Raw genomic sequence first — 20,007 nt, 5'->3', positions numbered from 1 at the left:
GGAACAAAATTGTATTAGAGGTAAAGAACTTAAAGGGACAAAATGAAWCGCATACAACAGATGCACTTCACGCACAATTTGTTGATTCCTTTTTCAAGTATCAAAGAACAATATTGTAATATAATTTTAAACACAGGACACTTTTTAATGGCTAAATCAATCTTCCTAGATATTTACATTCCCCACTCCCTATAGCACATTAATATTTTGTTTTTTAAAAACCAATTAACTGACCAAAACTGAAAAGTTTCATTTTCATCCTCCTGATATCATATATGAAAATGAGAACAACTCAACATCATCATTTGTTAATTACAACAAATGTAGTAAGTGCCAGGTTTTTTAGTTTTCACAGTTAATGGGGATATTACTCACTGTTCAAAGCCCTACTCTTTCTTTCTTGTTCCAGTCCAGAATTAACTGAAAGTTATAGAAGTTGTAGGAAACTATTTTTTATCTGAGTTTAAGGCATTCTTCATCCAGAACTACACTGGTTTGCAGAACTGAGTAAACTCTTAAGCAACAAATCAACCTACCATGCTAAAGGAATGACCTCCAATTTCTGCAGGGGTCAAGCAGAAAAGAAACAATCTAGCATAAGAAGAACCAATATAAATTAGTCTTTTTCACTCCACACAGCTGAGGGGCAAAAACTGGCCAACAAATGAATGGCCTGACAGTTACAATAGCCCACAAAACCTCAAAGAACACTGTAATGCAGATAGTAAAATGAAGGCAGATTTCTGAAAACAGACCGTAGATGGAATTTCTTCATTTTCAGAATGTCTTAACATTCAGATTTTGGGAATCTTTGTGAATTGATACTATAACCCATCTGAATGTGACTGCTCTCCCTGAGCTGCTGGCACAGAGGATAACAACACCACTCTAAACAACTAACCAAGGCTCTACTTGAGCTGCAGGACGGCTTGTTGTCTGTGGTCTCAAAGACATGAATTTTAGAGCTTAAGTGATACTGGTGGTCACCGTATGAACATCCAATATTCAGCATCACTGCAACAATGATATACAACACGTTTCTAAACCCATTTAGGACCTAGTTCCCTAGCCATCAGAAGAAACAGTGTTATTAGACACTCAGACTTTGAAGAGAAGGCTAACAAAGTCATTTAGAAGTTGAGCCCTACTTGATTTCCTAACCACCAAACCCAATGCTCACAAGAGACATGAGTCAAACAGATTCTGCATTCATCTCAAGTAATTAGGATTTTGCTCCCTCTTTCACTTCCTTATTGTACCACAGATGCAGCTGAGCACATTGGGATCTAAGCATTTCTCACATTATACAAAGGTTGCTCTAGAGTTGTTTCACTTACGACAACCAGCTTCATCTGTATCATCTGAGCAGTCTCTGGCCCCATCACACCTCCAGTCTCCTGGAATACAGCGACCATTTCCACAGCGAAACTGCCCACGCTCACATCCTGTGATAAAACACAGTAGTAACAGGCAGGTTAGCAGTGCCAGCATATCAAAACAGGCACTGGAGTGCATTTCTGTCAAATATCTGTAATTTACCTATTACCTTGTCACATGGAAAGGGAGGAAAAAGATATGGTGATAATATATACATACAAAAAACCTATGAAGATAAATATATATATCTATAGAAAAAGCATTGGGCCAAATTATACATTGCTTACATATCTATATACCCAGTCAACCAAAAAAGAAAGACCATCTCCAAATCTTACAGAATAGTCCCCAAAAAACTCTATAAAGTTGCCACTAATTTTAATAGTTATATATTATCTAAAAAAAGGGCAACAGTTAAAAAAAAACAGTCTCTTTGAGAGACACTTATACAACAGAAACCTATTTATCAGAAATATATCCATTTTAAGTTTACAGACCGTACAGACTTAAATAAAAGTAGGGAATGTTTTTCCTTAAGGGTTAAACATTAGTCTTCCCCAGAGTGTCTGAGGATTTACAAAGAAGAAAAAAAAAGGTAATCCCTTCTGCTGATGTAGAAATTCTGTTTTAGCACCCCCATATTGGTGACCTGCTTGAAAGTATGGAAAACTCAGTATGGTTTGGGGGTCTTTTTGTCTTGTTTTGTTTTTTGTTTTTTAATAATTCCTTAGTATATAAGAGTCTCTCCTGTGAAGTAGAGGAAAGCATGTATTGATTCAATATTTGAATATCAAATAATGTTAAAAGAAATTAAGCTTTCAGACATTTACGGCTAATCAAAGGCCAGCTTGCCRTCATTCCCTCCTGCTTCACCTACAAAGGATTAAGACCTGATAAAGAAGTTTTCATTGCCAGGTGTAAATGCAGCTGGATCACGCCTTTATTAGACACCTCTAATGAAATTCCTAGTCCCATAGGAGAGAGAAAATGCACCATTTACAGTCTTTCATTGTGACTACAGCCTCATAAAAAGGGAGTGAACGGTTTTATGGGTTCCCAAAACAATGAGCTATAGCATAATTAGGTTCAATACAGTTCTGTTTCATGTAATCTCTTGTCAGCACCTCAGAGCAGGGAACACTGAAATAAACTGGGGCTTTGCTACTGCCTAACTCTGAAGAAAAAAAAAATATTTCCTGTTTTAATTAATAACTATACAATAAAACCATATCTTTCAATTATTCTGAGACTTATCCAGTGAAGATAACCTCAGCATATATAAAGCTCAATCACCTACTTTTGAATTCATGATGACATAAATAACATGCTACCCTAACTTTCATGTAAAATCCAGGCATATCAACACTGTCACATAAACACAGTTAAGTGATATATTCCTAAGGGATATAAGCAAGCTATTTTATGCAAGGAATGTTCAAATCTGATTGTCTGGTAGTGACATCCTGATTTATAATGTATCCTGCAAATGGTCAAAAATTTCACTTGAATAAATGGTGGTACGGAGTGGTACAGGAGTATGTTCACCCAAATACCTTCTATAGACTAATGCATGATGGTGGTTGGTGGTGCAGGTCTGGGGTTGGTGGTGCAGGTCTCTTATCAACTACCTTTGAAACACAACAACCTCCCTTGCAAAAATGCCCTGAAGGAATGTACAAGTTCACTCTGGAATCCCAGGCCTTTTCACTGAATTCTACCCTACAAAGCAACATTTCCATATGAGATTACCAGTTAAAGCTCTAATAAACACAACACATGTAACATCATTTATCAATTGGAATTACTATGTAAAGTAAAAACTAGATCTGTTTACACATTTAATTTAGTAGATTATTGCTTCTCAAAACAACAGGAATACTCATAGCCACTTATTTAAAAAGAAGTTACAATAGAGAATTAAATCAACATCCACAGGATTTAGTTTCTAATGAAAAAGATGTGTCTGAACAAGCAACACGTGAAATAATTACACTATAATTGCTATTATTGTTTGCAAATAAGTCAAAAATATTTTTGAACACTATGTACCACACTTTTGCCTATCTTATATTAAGTTATTACATTTAAACGTATCATTATAGTATTAAAAAATGAGGTGATAACATTGATAAACTCTTTAGAAAGCATTATAAACATAGAAACCTTTGTATACTATGAGAAATAACTCAATTTTAACAGAATATCTACAAAGCATCCCATTCTCCTACACTGTAATACTTTCAGAATTACAGCTCAAGTTGGTCAGATCTACATATAGTTAAGCGCTGTATAAATGTCCATATATACAATTCATTGAAGACCTGCTATATAATTCATTTAATAATGACATTAGTCTTTTCAAATGTAATCTTCCACACTTACTTATAACTGAAGGCAAGAAGCTCTGAAATGCCTTTACAACAAGAACAACAACAACAACAACAACAAAAATAGATACTTCATGGATCACTTTTATATTATCTTTAGAACAAAGGAAACTACATAGCAAATAATGATGCTAATTCATTAAAGTAACAATCTTTGAAGCTAAGTAAAATAGAAGAAGTGATCTGCAGTTTCAAAGGCACTTCTCACCAAAGTTTTAATCACCAACTGTGATTGAAAAATAATTCTGACTTCTATAAAGCAGAAAGTAACCAGAGGTAAAATGCATGATTGCAAAATCTATTGCTACATTTACCTAGTAGAAATATGCATAATGAAAGAAAAATAACCAAGTCAGCAGTAACAGCAATAACCATGCTTGTTACTACAGACACCTACAGACATCATTTACTCAAAATGGAAACATACATGTTCTGCTAAAAACAAGTACTACAAACTTACGAGATTTGAGGACTTGTTATTTATTTGCTATGAATTTAATTATCCATTTTAAATGGTATTAATTTAAGAAAATATCTTGCAGGCATTACACTGACTAGTACCCACAGAGGCAGAATGAGTCCAAAAGGACTATTGGTATATGCTATGAAACGTGAGCTCGCGGCACCTGGCTTTCAGGAAAAAGAAGGAACTGTCAGAAGACAGTTGTTTATTACTACTACTTGTGTTTTATTGCCATTATTTGAAGTCTGGATTCACTGAAGGATTAGTAATTAGAAATCTTATGGAACAATTTGCTTTCAGTAAGTAATTTTTTTTTTAAATGGCAAGTAGTTCATGAATCAGTCAGACATTGCCAAAAATTAATACTAATGAGCTGATTTCCGTAGAAATTCTGATTTACTCTGACAGATGCTGATAAAACCAGACACCTCTTTCAGGCAAACAGAATCTTGTTAGCAGGATTCCTGCAGGAAATAACCACTGAGTTTAAAAACAAAACATGAAAAAATTAAAGTTTAATCTTCTCATGTTTAAAATTTGCTAATAGAAAAGTATCTAGACGCCTTTTGAAAGTTAAAGAGAGGGTTGATTTTTTGTTTTGCTTTATTTTTACTATAATTCTTTTTTAGTCTTCTATTGTGATGAAAACATCACTAAAATACAGACTAGAAAGATATATGACAGAACCTATGAAAAACAGCAGAACATATATAAAAAAGCACTCTCTAGTCATTAACAAAAAAGATTTTTTAATGAAAAACATCTGTTTCAATTGTTCAATATTTAGGAAAACACCAAGGGAAAAAAATAAATTTACAATGTCATCTTTAATATACATCAGACTAGTACTGAAGAATGCAGAACAAATATTAGAATACTCACTGGAAAAATATATCCCAGAGCACTATTCCTAAACTTCTTGCTATATTTGCTATCTCTTGGCTTTTTGCTAGTTCTGTTACTGCACCTTCTGTGGCTGTATCTAGGATTCTCATGTAAGACACTTCTGAGCGTATGACTAGGTTTCACAGTTTATTTAGGTGAAGTTTACTTAGGTACAAGGCAGCTAATATTACCRGCTCAGATTAAGCTACTTGCACATGGATTATGCCAGGCAGTCATTTTCTACTGCAATAAAGCAACATAAGGTTGATTCTATCAGAGTAAAGACTGAGGAAAAAAAACTAACTAAACAGAATTTTTAGCTTTTAATTTGTTATTAAAAACAAATGCATCTCTTACCAAAGAGGACAATATAACTTCCATGTAATACATGCACTATTCAATATAATTACCTTGTGTTCCGCAAGACAAGTGCAACTATGTTCAATACTATTTAAATCTGTGTAAACCTGCACAGATTCACTTGTCCTTAAWTGTTACAGAAAATTTACACTGGTGTAGTATATGAGAACTATGCCCAATGATCACTGCATGGAATAAAGTATCCTAAATTCAGCTACTGCCAAACYCCACAGCCATCACAGGATGCTAGTCAACTTTCACGTCGCTAATGAATGTCACACTAAGTCATATGGAACATCGTCAGAAGAAAGAGAAGTTAATAGCTTAAGGCATTTCACAGTACAATGATTTTAATTCACAGRGTTGCATTTTACAACAGAAATGCAGTCCATTATGCCCTCTCAATCCTCTCTGTGCTTCACTTGCTCTAATAGAGTTGTGTATAAATATTTAGATTGAGTACTAAAGCTTAATTCAATCATCTTATATTAAAAACAAAATTTTGCATTCAGCTCTTAATAGAAATGAATACTGCCTTATTTATTCAGTACATTACTTTAGATTCCTCATATTCAATTTCTCTCTAAACAGTTCTAATCTTTTCAGTTTCCTTTCATACATTTCTCCACCTGCCAATTTAACCTTGAAGTCCTTCATACTTTCACTTTTGATCCCACATCTTTTGAATTAACGTCGTGTCATCCACAGATTTTAAGGGTATCATCACTGTCTATTCTGACCATATAGAACAGGGAAAAAAAATCATCCAGTACTTTTTTCTCCATGCTTACAACTTCTTTGTGAACTATAAACACTTTTTTAACGGTTAAGCTTGAATGAAAGATTTAGAGTAATGAAGAAATTTTTAAACTCAGGGTAGATTTTACCATTCTCAAACTCTCAACTTAAAAATGCAACTTAAACTGTAAATGCTTTGCATTTCAGGAATCACCTCTCAAAACAGACTTTTTACATTTAAAAGGGTAAAGTTCTCCAAGGCAGTGTTTTTTTCCACTAAGCAGTTTTACATTTACATTTATACAAAAATCTGCAGTTTTTCAAAGTAAATGCTAATAACTGTACGTTAGAAGCCTCTTCCATATAAATTTCACGTACACAAAAAAGTGACAAATTTTCTTTTCTCTCTTTCTGCCTTCTAACAAAGGGTATTCTTTGTTTCCATCCTGCCTCCAAATAAAACATGCACAAATACAGCCCACTCCAGTGGTTCTGCAGGTAGAATTCCAGAGACATACCTGTGCTTTCATACACTTTGATGTCATATTTTTTGCCTAGCTTAATTACACTTCAAACAACTTCAGATTTTGGAATGCTCAGGGAGGTGAAGTTGAACCTTTGTAAATTCCATCTCGGTTCCCCCACACATACAAAGAAAGAAGAAAATCCATAATTCAGCAAAGACCTTTGCTTATTTTTGTAAAACATCCCGTAATACTGAAAAGTAATATTCTGTTAATAGTAATGACAKAAAAATGCACAAAGATTAATTAAACTATAAAGAAAAATGGAATGGAGTCTGATAGATTTGTGTTAAATTCTACATTTTTACCTTAAGGTAATATTTAATTCTGTAATTTCAGTCTTTCTTTATTCTGCAAACTGCCTGAAAACTTAATACTTAAYAGAATCTACAGACTCAGTAGATTATCAGGGACCCTTTGTAACTGTCCCTGTACAAACAGTCTAACAAAAAGAAGGGTCATACCCTGGAGAGTTTGCAGCATAAAAACGGTGGGCACTGGAACTCACCTGGATGCCCCAGTGTCAATAAGCAAAGGCCAAACAGTCTTGCTCCTCCTTTCACCATCACATATTCTACTGGGCTGCAGGAGCACTACAGGAAGTCCTGGTGCACAAGAGGTACACAGAATTTTGTTGGGGTATTTRCTAGGGATATTTATGCGCTGATCCCTCCTATAGAAGAAGGCCCTCCAACCTTTGAGCAATTCGTGGTGAAAGTATTCCTAGCCAGTGATTCCATTCACACTGGTATGTTTAACAATAACCACTGCACTATCCTTCACAAACYGGTTTACTCTGATTTTGAATCCATATATACTTTTGAATGCCACAACAGCATGTGGCAACAGGTTGCTTAATTTAATTTTGTGATGTATGTGGAAAAGCACTTTGTTTTTTTTTAATCTGATTGTTTTATTATGCACTTCCCTAGGTTCCAAGCAAAGATGCAGATACTTAGAAAACTTTCTGGAATACAAATCATACAGATTGTGCTACAGAAAAARAAAAGACTGAACTTGAAACATAATAGATCTAGTTCTCCACTGACATTAACTGGGCCAAGAGACTTGGCTTCCAAATTCTAATTGCACAACTTCCCCAAAATTCAGTAGAAACCCATTGATGGCAATATTAAAATAGCTGTTTCCCACCAAACTGCAGAAAATGCTGCTTCTAGCCCTGACCCTCTCCCTCAAAATCCACTCATATGTAGAATTTTAAATATCATTGGATTATAAATGGAGCTGATATCAGAAGGGKGAGAGGAATGATAATAGAATGAAGAATTAAGTTTTGTCTTTGTTTCTTTCTCCACGCCCATMTGGATATGCAGAAACTATTTCCATCTCAAATAAATGAGCTAAATATTCCACGTTCACAGGAGCAGATCTTGTGATTACACCACATCTTGATTTCAGTGGAACAATGGGTATYAGAAGTTGTGCTAAATGGGTCTTGACTGTCAGAGTTGATCCCAATACCCTACTTTTTAAAATTTATACTAATTTATTTTCAATAAGAAATACCTTAAAATTCAATAACAAAATTGAACATATATACTTTCAATTTATCAGCATGATCTTTCAGTATGGACTTAGAAATCCACGCTTTACTGCAACTTCAGATTTTTACAGTTTCTCTTCCAAAACCATTTGCAAAGAAGCAATGTTTACTCAGTGCAAAAAAAAAAGGGAGTCTAATTCTGAAGAAAGAAGTCTCTTCTCATGTAAATCAGAAAAAGTAATAGCACAAAATCCACATGACTACACCTTGGATTCCAAAAGTGTATTTTGCACTTTGTGTCTGTAAATTCTTGGACATACAGATAATACTTACCAACTCAAATCGTTGCTCAACTCAAATCTACTGCACTAGAGCTCATTTTAATAATGCTCACATGCAAACTCCTTCTAAAAAATCTTAAAATTACAGTATTCTATGTTAAACTATTAGGGGGAGGAAGGGTTTTCAGCTGTAATACAGTCATAAAAGGACTATAGATTTGTTTCTGCTAATGCCTCTACATAAATCCAAGAATTAAAGAAATTCAGATTTTAATCCACTGAAACTAAGCAGGAAAGCCTTCCTGCAAAGAAAAAAACGTCCAGGTCTCCTGCAGACATCAAGTTCAAAGGAATGACACTGTAAATGCCTCCTAGCAACGTAAAGATATTCATAATCCTCATCCTCTCTGCCTAACTTTAGCTTTTTTAATTGAAAAAGCAACAAATGCAAGCACCCTGATAAAAACAGAAAGTTTATAAATTCATTTTTAAAAAATTGRCTTAATTTTCTGTTTTTCAAGTATAAAATGAACTAATAATGAAAAGAATAAGCTCCTAATTTTCCAATAGGTCATATATGAGTCTCTTACCAAAAATAAAACTCAAATTTTAAAATATCTTTTTTTTTTTCAGTTCTGTATTCAGAACAAAGTCACTGTGGTCTCTACATTATCACTTTAAAAGTGATAACTAGAAAAAATAAAAACTGGAACATCTGTAATGGTATGCAATATACTAAAATTGTTCACACTAACCTTAAATGTAAAAAAGAAATCTTAAATTAAAATCATGACCATTTTTATCATATATACCCACAAATAGCCATATTACATATTTTTACCATCACACAGGMCTGTAGGCAAATTAACAAAAATAACAGTTCCTTTATAAACTTGTTTCAACTCATACACTTTTTAAAAAGCAGCAAGCTTGCTTTTTCTATCTTTTTAGTCCCAAATTAGGACGGGAATAAGAAATAATCCTTTTAAACGRGGGCTAATTCTAACACACAGGTGATATTCCTTTCTAATGATAAAGTAAATGTTCTTTACATTGAACAGGCCATGCTCCCTCTTCCATGTAATTCACTGTCAGATTTCCCATTTTTCAGTGATTCCCCAAATCAGCCATTAATTTGGACACTTTTTTTAATCCCAGTGTATGTAAAGTATTTTCCAAGGTGGCTAATAAAAATTACTTGTACTCCTTTYTTACAAACTTTAATAATGTTATATAACAACTGTATGGCCAAATTCAAGGGATTTAATACTTGGAAGTACTTAAATATTAGCCTCCACAATATAAAAATCTATTTCAGATACCTTATATATAAATTGGATAGCATTAACCAGTTGTCTTGACATTAGGTATCTTAATCCACATTAGTCCATTGTGATTGTGTTAGCTGTATAAGCAAACATTGTGGATCTCTAAGGAAGCATACTTTTCTAAGTGTTTCTTAATCACTCAGGAGTCTCTATTTTTTTGAATGGCACATTAAATATGCAAAAATCTGTTCTCATTGACCAAATGACATAAGGAGGAAGAAGAACTTGGAAACACAGAAGTAAAAGACACCCCCAACTACTCACAGAAGGAAGTATCACAGGTATTTTCATAATGAATCTTGCTAATGGTCCCAAAGCTGCTATAGAGTAACAACTGGGGAACAGGGGAAGGAGTGGGGGGAATATAATCAGCTGAGCAAAATTTTAAGAGTTGGAAGTATTTTTTTACTATATAGAGCATGGAAAATGAAAAAAAAATAAAAAAAAAAAGCAATTAAACAACGTAGCCATGACCTGTACTGTATAGGTAAGAAAGTCTGATAGATGCAGTATCAGATGATAAAACCACCCTCTCAGGAAGCTATTCTCATTTTAAGAGCTGTAATTTTTTTTTTCAATAGCTTTTATACTAGATGTGCTGTTAGCTCTCAAAATTAAACCCCATGCTGAGATGGTGAGCTGCATCCAGCTCAGTCATGCTCTCTAGAAAGCTGATGAGTCACTGCAGCGCCAGGAATCACTCTCTATAAGAGCCTTTCAATCCAGTTTGTGACAGCAGAATCAAGTAAATTTTTTACATCTCTTTTGCATATTTACTGATAGACTGGAAACTGCTATGCAACATGTAACTTGCTAATGAAATCATCAGAAGAGGATAAATGAAAGAAATAGATGTAATATTCAAAGTAATTCTTTAGATGACACTGGCTAGCTATAGCAAGCCCCTCTCCACGCACAGAGGAGCACTGCAGGAAAGAAGGATCTCTCGCTCTGCCCTGTGCAGCTGGGTAAGCCCCACCCTTACTGCACCTCTGGGAACACAGGGGCACAGAGGGACTGCGTACTGCATACTTTCTTCAGAAGCTAGTGAACAAAAAGTTAGGATCCCTCCCACGTTACACAGGGGCCAGTCACACACATGTCCATATGAGGAAATGTGTTCCACTGCTCACAGAACTGCAGGCACTGGTTTGCCTACAGATTTGCAACCTTTTAAACTGTAATCCCTACCTCCTAGCAACAGTTTCTGTGAATGTCTTTCAAAATGTCTACTAGCAAGGAGACTGCACCCACATCTGGTACTTTACTAGCCAAAAAGTCGGTACCCCACATGGAATGTACAATGATCAAGTTTTGCCTATCTCTCCCTTAACAGGGCAATAGTTTGTSTGTGTATCTCTAATACCTTATGAAACTGGTAGAGATTTAAGTCTCTGAGAATTTTTGCTATAAGAAATGTTATATAGAYTAACAAGTCAAAAATTACTGCATATATAAAAAACAGGAATTGATTGCCAAAGCCTCTTTTCTTCTGGAAACCAAAGAAAAAACAGGGAGGAAGGGTTTTGTGTTACCTAATAAGCAGTATAATATTAGAATGGATGAAGTAGCTTATTCAGGTTGGAGTTTTTACCTCACTCTTACTTCAAATTATGCTGCTTTTTACTTCACTGAATTTAATTATTTGTCCTTCAGTCTCTGTTTTCCTTGAACAAATCCAAGAGATGCCCACATTTCTAAAGCCCTGCTGTTGACTGATGTGAACTTTACAGCAAACTTCCTTCCTTTGGACAGACCTGGGGAGGCTTATTTATCTATGTATGAGGTCCAGTTCTGCAGGCCCTATGTTTCGTCAAACTAAACTAAACTTTCTGTAGTATGTTTATTTGACTTGCTAAAGTGCATAACAGCTTCAGAAGACAAAAATCATTACCCAAGCCCTAAACATGAACATATCAATTCTTTGGATATCTTGCGTATGGTACCAGTTATTTGTAGAGATGCTACAAAACACAGCCAGAACCCCAGTCCTCCTTCACTCACACAAGCATAYGCCTACAATCCCCATCAAAAAGATTCTTATAGGAATGGACCCCCATACTTCAACTCTATTCAGCCTGGTACAGTATTCAGGACCTACTTGTACAAGAAAATAATTGGTCAGACACGCCACTGCTGTAAACAGTGCCCTTCCACTGAGGCTCCGGCTTCTTCAGTGTTAAATAAAGGCAATTTATTCTCGTCAAAACCATAAAATATAACAATTTATAAAGTAAAAAAAAAATAACTCTTACATGACATTTTATTAATTCAAAACAAAACTTATAACAATGATCCTTAGATCTCTAATCTACTTTAAGCGTTGCAAAACAAAGAAGACATTAAAAGCCTTGAAACCAACAGTAAAAGCTGGTGGAATCCACTAAAGACTATCCATTCCATTAAACATTTCCATGCTTACCCATTAAACTTAATTTTCTTAAACTGTTATAAAAATGTGCTGAGTTAGGGGAGCAAAAARCAGTTAATAAAATTAACATTATCATTAGAAAGTGGACTTCAAACTGCATCTCCAACAGTGGTAAGCTATAAAAAGTGATGTTTGCTCTTCACTTCACTGACTGAATCCTGTCTTTCCTTCCCTTAGCTCAGTACAACTTAGGAGGAATTTCTTTGAAATTAACGCAGTTGCACGGGCTAGGAGAGCCAGTTGCACTGGCTGAGGAGAACCTTGCACTGTCTTCATCCAGAAATGATTATGCGTATTTTTAAGAATAAAGTATAATTACTAAATTACATGAAGAACCATATATTTTAGTTTTAAGTAATGTGAAAAACAACACAAGCCTTTATTTATCAGGTTTAATATAAACTATTAAAAGAAGCTAACTTTCTTAAATGATCTGATTATCATAGCTAATTAGCCAGTGACCCAATCAACAATAAAACMTCAACTTCTCTTTATATAAATTATAAATTTCATTAACTATAAGAGACCTCTAATGTTTTTCAACAATATCTTTTAGAAAGCATAGTTTCCTTTAAAACACCCCAAGTGTTACACTGTTCCAGCACTTCTTAAGCAGAACTCTAAAAGGTGAGAAACAATTATCAACTCCTGCTTAAAAAGTGGTACTGCAATGTGGTTCCGAGTTACATGACATTTGTTTATCTGAAGAGTTTTCACAGGCTCTCAGACCTAAAGAAGGTTTGGAAAGAAAACTGAATGGCATTTCATCCAATGCTCACAGAGATAAAAGGAACTCTCTCTAAAACGTGCCTGCATATTGTGCAATTAAACAAAAAAATATATATATTTGGTTAACAGAAAAATCTTGTCAGAAAACCTTCAGGTTTGCTCCTAAATAACGAGAAAATAAAAACAAACACCTGTAGGCTTTGATCTGGCAATAATTTAACAGTGCAAGAAGGCATACAGAGTGGGAGAGGCTCAAAACACAGTGATTGATTTCATGTCAATCCAGGCAGCCCAAATGGAAGAGAATTAAAAGGCTTTAATGAAATTGCATTCTACCTTTCCCCTAAATGAATCTTTGCTCATTTCCTGCAAAACACATGGAAAGCAAATCTGGATTACAGTGGGATTTCATTGCTCAGATTTCCAATCAGCTCAATATATGAAAGAAGGTTTTGGTTTGTCTTACAGGGAAATAGAAGCATTGCATATATCACACATCTATCTTAGCTGAAATCTCCTTAGATGTTCTGTCTCTGTTTGTCTTGACTCCTGTAGCTTAATTATTTACTGTAATTCTAGCAGTTGGCAAAGAACCTAAATCTAACCATGTATCATCCAATTACTACTTTCAATTTTTAACTAAAATTTTGGGGGTTGACCCASTCTTCACTTTAGCTGATTACTTAGCAAATTCCTGATATGCTTTGCTTAACAGTATTACAGAACGAGTWAATTATTAAGAAAATTCAAGAGATGCACTAAAAGAGGGCTACTCATTAAAAAGAATCCTACTCTGAAGTAATGGCTGTCAGTTCATAGAAATATGATTTTTTTTTCTTTAAAATTTAAGAAGATTATGTGTTTCACTGATAAGTATTTTTAATTCTCAAGCCCAGGAAAGAAGGAAGTTTAGAATCAGGTAGACAGACACTGAGTGGGAGTTTTGAGCTTGATATTATTTGAGTGCATTACCAACGGAAACCAGGAAAATTACACTAGTGCAGGATCATGATAAACACTGCAGCCCACAGGTTGTGCGCAGTACATGTTATACTGTCAGCAAGGACTGCACTGGTWTACTCATTCCCGTTTTCCTTTCTCCCCTCTCATTAGTCCCAAATCCTCTGTCCCTAAGAAAAGCCTCATTCAACATCTTCAAACAGTGGCTCTTCGCAGGGCAGAATCTTTTGGACGGGACTCACAGTCATTTCAACATGYACAGCTCTGCACAAGGGAGTGACTCTGTCTTGTGGCCTACAACAATGTCACTACATATCATCCTATGGACAGATGAAGAAGACTTGAGTGAAGGCAGTGTCTGTAAAAAGCACTGTATTATTAATTTGAAGATTGCATTATTGCAATATTTATTGGAAGTGCCTGTTTTTCCATGCCAGTTTGGAAAGAGTAATGGCTGCTGTAGCTCTTCTCTACTTGGACTGATCATACCTATTCATTCGCTGGCTTCAGGTCATGCAAACATTCATTGTCATCTCTGATACATGATCTCCTCACATCATGTAGACTCAGTCTTAGAATACCAATCATTCTCAGAGACTAACAGAGACCTTTTAAAGGTAACAAATTTTAGTCCCATTGCCCTCAGTTGGATTTAAACTGATGACTTATAATTGCAGAGATTTAAAATATAAATCAGATTTGATATAACAGCTTCTGTGTTACAGCAAATCTTCTGTTCAAATTATGTTTCACCAGAATGGATGAATCAGCTTCCTTAAAAAAAAATCATTTAAAAAAATCTTCTGGTGTTAAGACTACCACAGAAACCTTAAAGTCAGTAGACTATGAGTTACTGAAAAAGGAACAATAAAATAGATATCAGAAATCAACCTAGCTGTCATCTTCTGGCCTCTTAACTCTATGTAGCATACAAAAATTCAAAAAATTAACTATGTATGTAATGAGAAGGAGCATCAACAGAAATGCTTACACTTCTAGCTGCATTTCCTAGAATTTGGAAGTTTAGACCAAAATTATGATTTATCAACATGCAAAATATACAACCATTGATCACACACAATTTACACCAAACAATCTGTCTTCTTTGATACCATACATGAAGAGTGCTAAAGAAATAAAAAGATCCTCAGAAGCATCTACCAGAAACAGAAAAAAAAAAAATCAAACAGCAATTTAAATGTTGTTGTAAACTACATAGCACAGGAAGCCCTGGCCTTACAAAAGTAATTTCTTACTTTGCAATTATTTGTAGCAAAGCCCAAAGTCAGTTTAAGTATGTCAAAGCCTGAAAGAAGTGATACTGGCAATACTTTGTAGCTTGTACTAGTTTAATATAATTGCTAATAAAAAACAGTACCAAAGTCAAATTATTTAATGATTTATGAAATAATCAGTATTATTTTAATACTAATACATTTGTTTCCTGGAAGATTTACATGAGCTCTACTAAAAGTAGCTCACCAGAGACCTAAGGGACACCAAAAATCAACAGTGGAGGAAAATTTACGTGATCTAAAATACATAGGTTACAGAAATATTAAATATAGTAGTTTTGCAAAGAATGTAGATAATATGTCATGTCTAAAGAGAAAGATTCTTTTTTAGAAAAAAAMCCAAGAGGTTTCTATGAATAATTTTATTTTTTTTACATATATATATATAAAAATTATATATATTATAAAAGTCCCCCTGGCACTGAACCWTTAAGAACAAAAAAAACTTCAAACACTCCCAGGTACTAAATCCTCATCACAAACAGTAAAGCAGGCCTTCCATGTTAGATAAAGTAGGCCCAATAACAGATGCTACACGGAATACTGTGAGAGTATGCAGATCTGGTAAGCCCTGCCAAACATTAAAGAACTCATTGTTCAACTGCAAAGTTGCCCTATTGATCTCACTTGCCCTCTGCAAAACTGCTGAGAGTACAACATCCATCCAGTGCTTATGGTTTATAACTACATTTGAGTGTGAAGTGCTTTGATATTCCTCAAAATAAACATTAACATTAGTCTCATAATGCTTTCCTGATACTACACTTAATTAGGTAGCTTTTTGGATTCCATTTGCAATCTTTTCTGGTAACAGTTAATACACAGGCAACAAGGCCTATAGAGTAAAGATTGCAGAACCAGGTCCTACACTACTGCTAATTACAAGAGCAGCATTTTCACTCAGTTTATAAGTGGTATGTTTAATTTCAGTAAATTTGAGATTAGAGAAATAACATTATAATCATACTAGCATTTGAGCCAGCACTCAGATGAAAGAGTACTTCTAGAAACATCCAGCTCATACTGGAATACGCAGACACTGTCAACCTCAGATGTTCAAAAACATTCTGGAAACAGCTTTAAAAATAATGAGGATTAGAAAAGATAATACCATCTCCATCCTTTTTATTTTGACCCTTGAATTTGCCTTCAAGATTCTCTTATTGCCTTTTCTTTTCTTTTCTTTCTTTTTTTTTTTTTTAAAGGGGAAACAAGAGTCTGGCATGATCTTAAAATTCAAGGAGCTGGAACTTAAAGACATCAAATATTTTCAATATAACAATCACAGTGTGGCCAAGACTACCATTCAGAGATTTTACCAGTATCAGTCACCCCATTACTAAAACTATCCTGTTTCATTAGCACAGTTACTGTACTATGGAGGAGAGGGTAGATTGGGAAGAGAGGTGGGAAGAAAGCCAGCAGGGGAAAAGTTTTGCACTTCCACTGCCTACAGATTCTAGTTTAAGTTTTCCTCACCTTATCCTGTCATGTGTTTTGGAGGTGTCCAAAATACTACTTTTAAAACAGTACTGCAGCTTCCACCCAATCCAATGTAAAATAATAGTGCATAGGATTAACGCTCTGCCCCGTGTGACCTCCTTGGCTACAGCTTTTGCAGGGCTCCTGCTGCACATTAGCTATCTCCTATTTCCCAGCTCCTAAGTGGGAGCTGCTAGCAGCAGTTGCTGTATAATTACTTACTTGATTCTGTCTAAGGAGCTTAAACTAAGAGTTGAGCAAAGAAAGCAGATTAACAATTTGAATGCACACGTAAGAGACAGACACACACACACACGCAAATACACAGACACTATCAAGCAGGACTGCCAGGTCAATATGCAGGGCCCTGGAAATGTATTTCAGTCACTCTTACTCCAAAAAGAAAGGTTTCATGCTCACTACATGGCAATTAATTTGTGAAGAGGGGAAGACAGAAAGAGACGGGCTGCAGTTATACGCCAGGGAGAGGGACTGGAGACACAGCCACTCCATCCTCAGCAGCCAGATTAGTACCAGAGGAGGCAGCACAGCCACAGCGCTCAGCCTGCTCTGCCAGTCACATGCTCCCAAATGTCGCCTAGCAACAGCAAAGCCCAAAGAAAAAGTTCTCCCTCTCTCAACTTCAAATCTGTGTCTGAGACTGACTGAGGGAAGCTTATTGTGCTACAGACTAAGCATCTGTTTCTTTCTTATAGCCTCCCATAAATGACCGCACATCCAAGATGCGTGCAAACCTGTCCACAGCATATATCCCTACACAAGCAGAACGTGTCTGTACGCAAGTGCTGTAACTTGTGCACACCTAATTAAAAACAGCCTTAGACAGAATTTTAGCAGTTACCAAACTTGCTCTTGGAATACAGGTGAATTCTGGTCTGCAAAATCACATACACACTTCAGTAGCAAGGAGGGCACAAGGATCCCCAGAAAAAATGGAAAAAACAGGAAATCTCTGCAGTTATTATTTTGCAGGGTACCTTATCCAGAGATAATAAAGCAGTATTTACCACAAGTAAAGTTGCCCATTTATATCTCTATAAAACTGTCTATGAGTTTAGACCATGGAGCTGCAAAATCTAAGCTGCCCTCCAAATTTAGCAGCATTTATGTCCTGCAGTCTTGTACAACCAGAAAAAAAGTTCGTAGAAAAACATCCTGGGATAATTTAAAGCCAAGATGAAGTGAACTTAAAAGACTCAGCCAGGTTTTGTAGTCTTTTTAAAGGCAGTGCTTCCTTTTCCTCAACAGAAATCAACTTCAAATGGCTCCTGTAAAAAGCCAACTCTTTCTCCTTAGTACTGGAAAGAGCCCCTTGAATCAGCTCCCCTATTAACCCTCTACTTTCAGGTACTTTAGTCTTTTCCTCATAGAGGCCCCCAGGACAGGGATGTGCTCCTCACAATGTGAGCAGGTCCCATTCAGGAAAGGTTGGAGCATAGTGCTTACCTTGGCAACTAGCCTGCATTATGCATGCAGTGAATAATATAAGCACTTTGCAAGCAGTTGCTGCTCTTCCATCCATCCGATGGTGAGGTCCCATCTGGGCTGGGTTGTTCCAGCTCCTTCAGAAACCTGCTGCTCAACTCTGGGGTGCTGATCTGCACAGCAGCAACACAAGGAGCCTGGTGTCTTTTTCTTATCCCGCTAGTTGCAGAAGAAAGGCGTGTTCGCCTGTTGAGACATCTCGTTTTCTATAAACTCCCACCCTCCAGACATTGCATAAAGCTCTTTATACCCAGCAGCCCCGGAACTAGCATAAGGGAATCAGGCACTGCTCCAGGCCCTGTAGCCACAGGCTGCCTCTGCCCCTCCTTCTACACTTTGCAGGAAAGGCAAGATGCTTCCAAGTCCCTGCACTTCAGTGATTTTACATGAGTCTGCTGGTATACACTTTGTATTTTGAGTAGACTAGGGGAATTTCAAACTGCAAATGAAACACATCCCAAAGGCATGCTTGAAGCAAAAAGAAGTGCATTTGAAAACTGAGCCTTACAAGTACTTCACATAAAAAAACTTTTGTATAGCTATAGGATAAAGCTTTGAACTTCCATTTTTTTGTATCCCTCCTACAAATATTGCTAGAGAAAAGCTGTTGGGATGAAATTTATTTCTGCACTTCCTCAGGAGATGCAATCAGTTTGATAAAAATGTTTTGGCTACGAATGCTTAAGACACCAGTTGAAGACACCTTACTCTAGTTCTAACCATCCAGCAGTGCATGTAGCACATGTGAAATGTCTTCCTATGTTTTAAGTATTGCTGCCATTTCAGGAATCATATACCTATTAACATGGGTAGAATAGTGCTTAACATCACAGAAGAAAGATAAAGATACCCTGATATTTCAGGTTGGAATGTAGTCTTGAGAAAAGGGAAGGCATTTTGGAGGCTTTGCTTGTAGGATCAGAAGTATCATGCAAACTGTGTGAAGCTACATAATGCTCAGAAATAATTTGCTATGTAAAAAATTTTGTTATGCCAGCTGTTCCTTTCTATGCATGCATGCACACATACATGTTTATGCAAACAATATACATGTTGGTTATAAGAATTATGGGAGAAAGACGGGTCTATTTATTTTGCAAGAAGCTTTGTCAGATTAATTTTAACAAACATTTTAATTTATAAATGCCACATATTATTTCTATTAGTTTCATGCCATAGTCATTACACTGCAATGGTTATTTGCTGACACTGGTGACAAAACTTGACAGGTATTTCCAAGTATTAACTTTTCTTCTTTTTGCAATGGACTGCAGTTTCTAGTAGTGGGTGGAGATGCTTGTGTTACTCTTGCAAAAGTTCTGGAGGAATGTATTGTTGTTTATTACCAGACAGATACTTTTCCCTAGGTCTTGTAGGACGCTAATCCCCCCCTAAACCTTTCCGTAAAGGTTTTCTATCTATCAAGCTAGGAAAAGGGGGGGGGGAGTAGAGTGTAGGCTTTTGCAAGGTTGTGATTTATGCAGGTTCAGGGCTGTTTGGTGTAGTGGTACGACACAGCACCGGGGTCAAGCCACAAGAAACACTGGGGGCAGATCAGAATATTCAATTAGCTTCCTGGCACCTCTGAATCACAAAGAGAGGATAAGATCTCTCCATCACAAGATCCAGAGCTGCCGGGCGAGGGGGGGAAACCTGCCCTCTTCAAATCTCTCTCCTCCCTCCCACCCTCTCTCCTTTCACTGTAGGAGAACAGTGCTTGAAACATTCCTTTCTGCACGGAAGGACTTTTCCTATTG

The 20,007-nt window shown here is 36.0% G+C and overlaps 1 protein-coding gene across 1 annotated transcript in view; it reads right to left on the bottom strand.

Annotated features, from left to right (window-relative positions):
* The window catches only part of LRP2 (LDL receptor related protein 2), a 126,751-nt gene extending 108,356 nt beyond the window's left edge, over window positions 1–18,395 (bottom strand). The window contains exons 1-2 of the mRNA XM_085323482.1: window positions 18,212–18,395; window positions 1,338–1,445 (exon numbers count right to left, since the gene is read on the bottom strand). Of these exons, the coding sequence (XP_085179608.1) occupies window positions 1,338–1,445; window positions 18,212–18,305 (202 nt within the window). The 5' untranslated portion in view covers window positions 18,306–18,395. The remainder of the gene's footprint in view (window positions 1–1,337; window positions 1,446–18,211) is intronic.
* Between the last annotated feature and the right edge of the window lie 1,612 nt (window positions 18,396–20,007).

The sequence above is a fragment of the Rhea americana genome, unplaced genomic scaffold (assembly GCF_003343005.1).
Source record: "Rhea americana isolate MKP2758 unplaced genomic scaffold, rheAme1 scaffold_12, whole genome shotgun sequence".
Taxonomy (NCBI): Eukaryota; Metazoa; Chordata; class Aves; order Rheiformes; family Rheidae; genus Rhea; species Rhea americana.
Note: the sequence above shows the minus strand (reverse complement) of the source record. Positions and strands in the feature narration are given on the sequence as shown.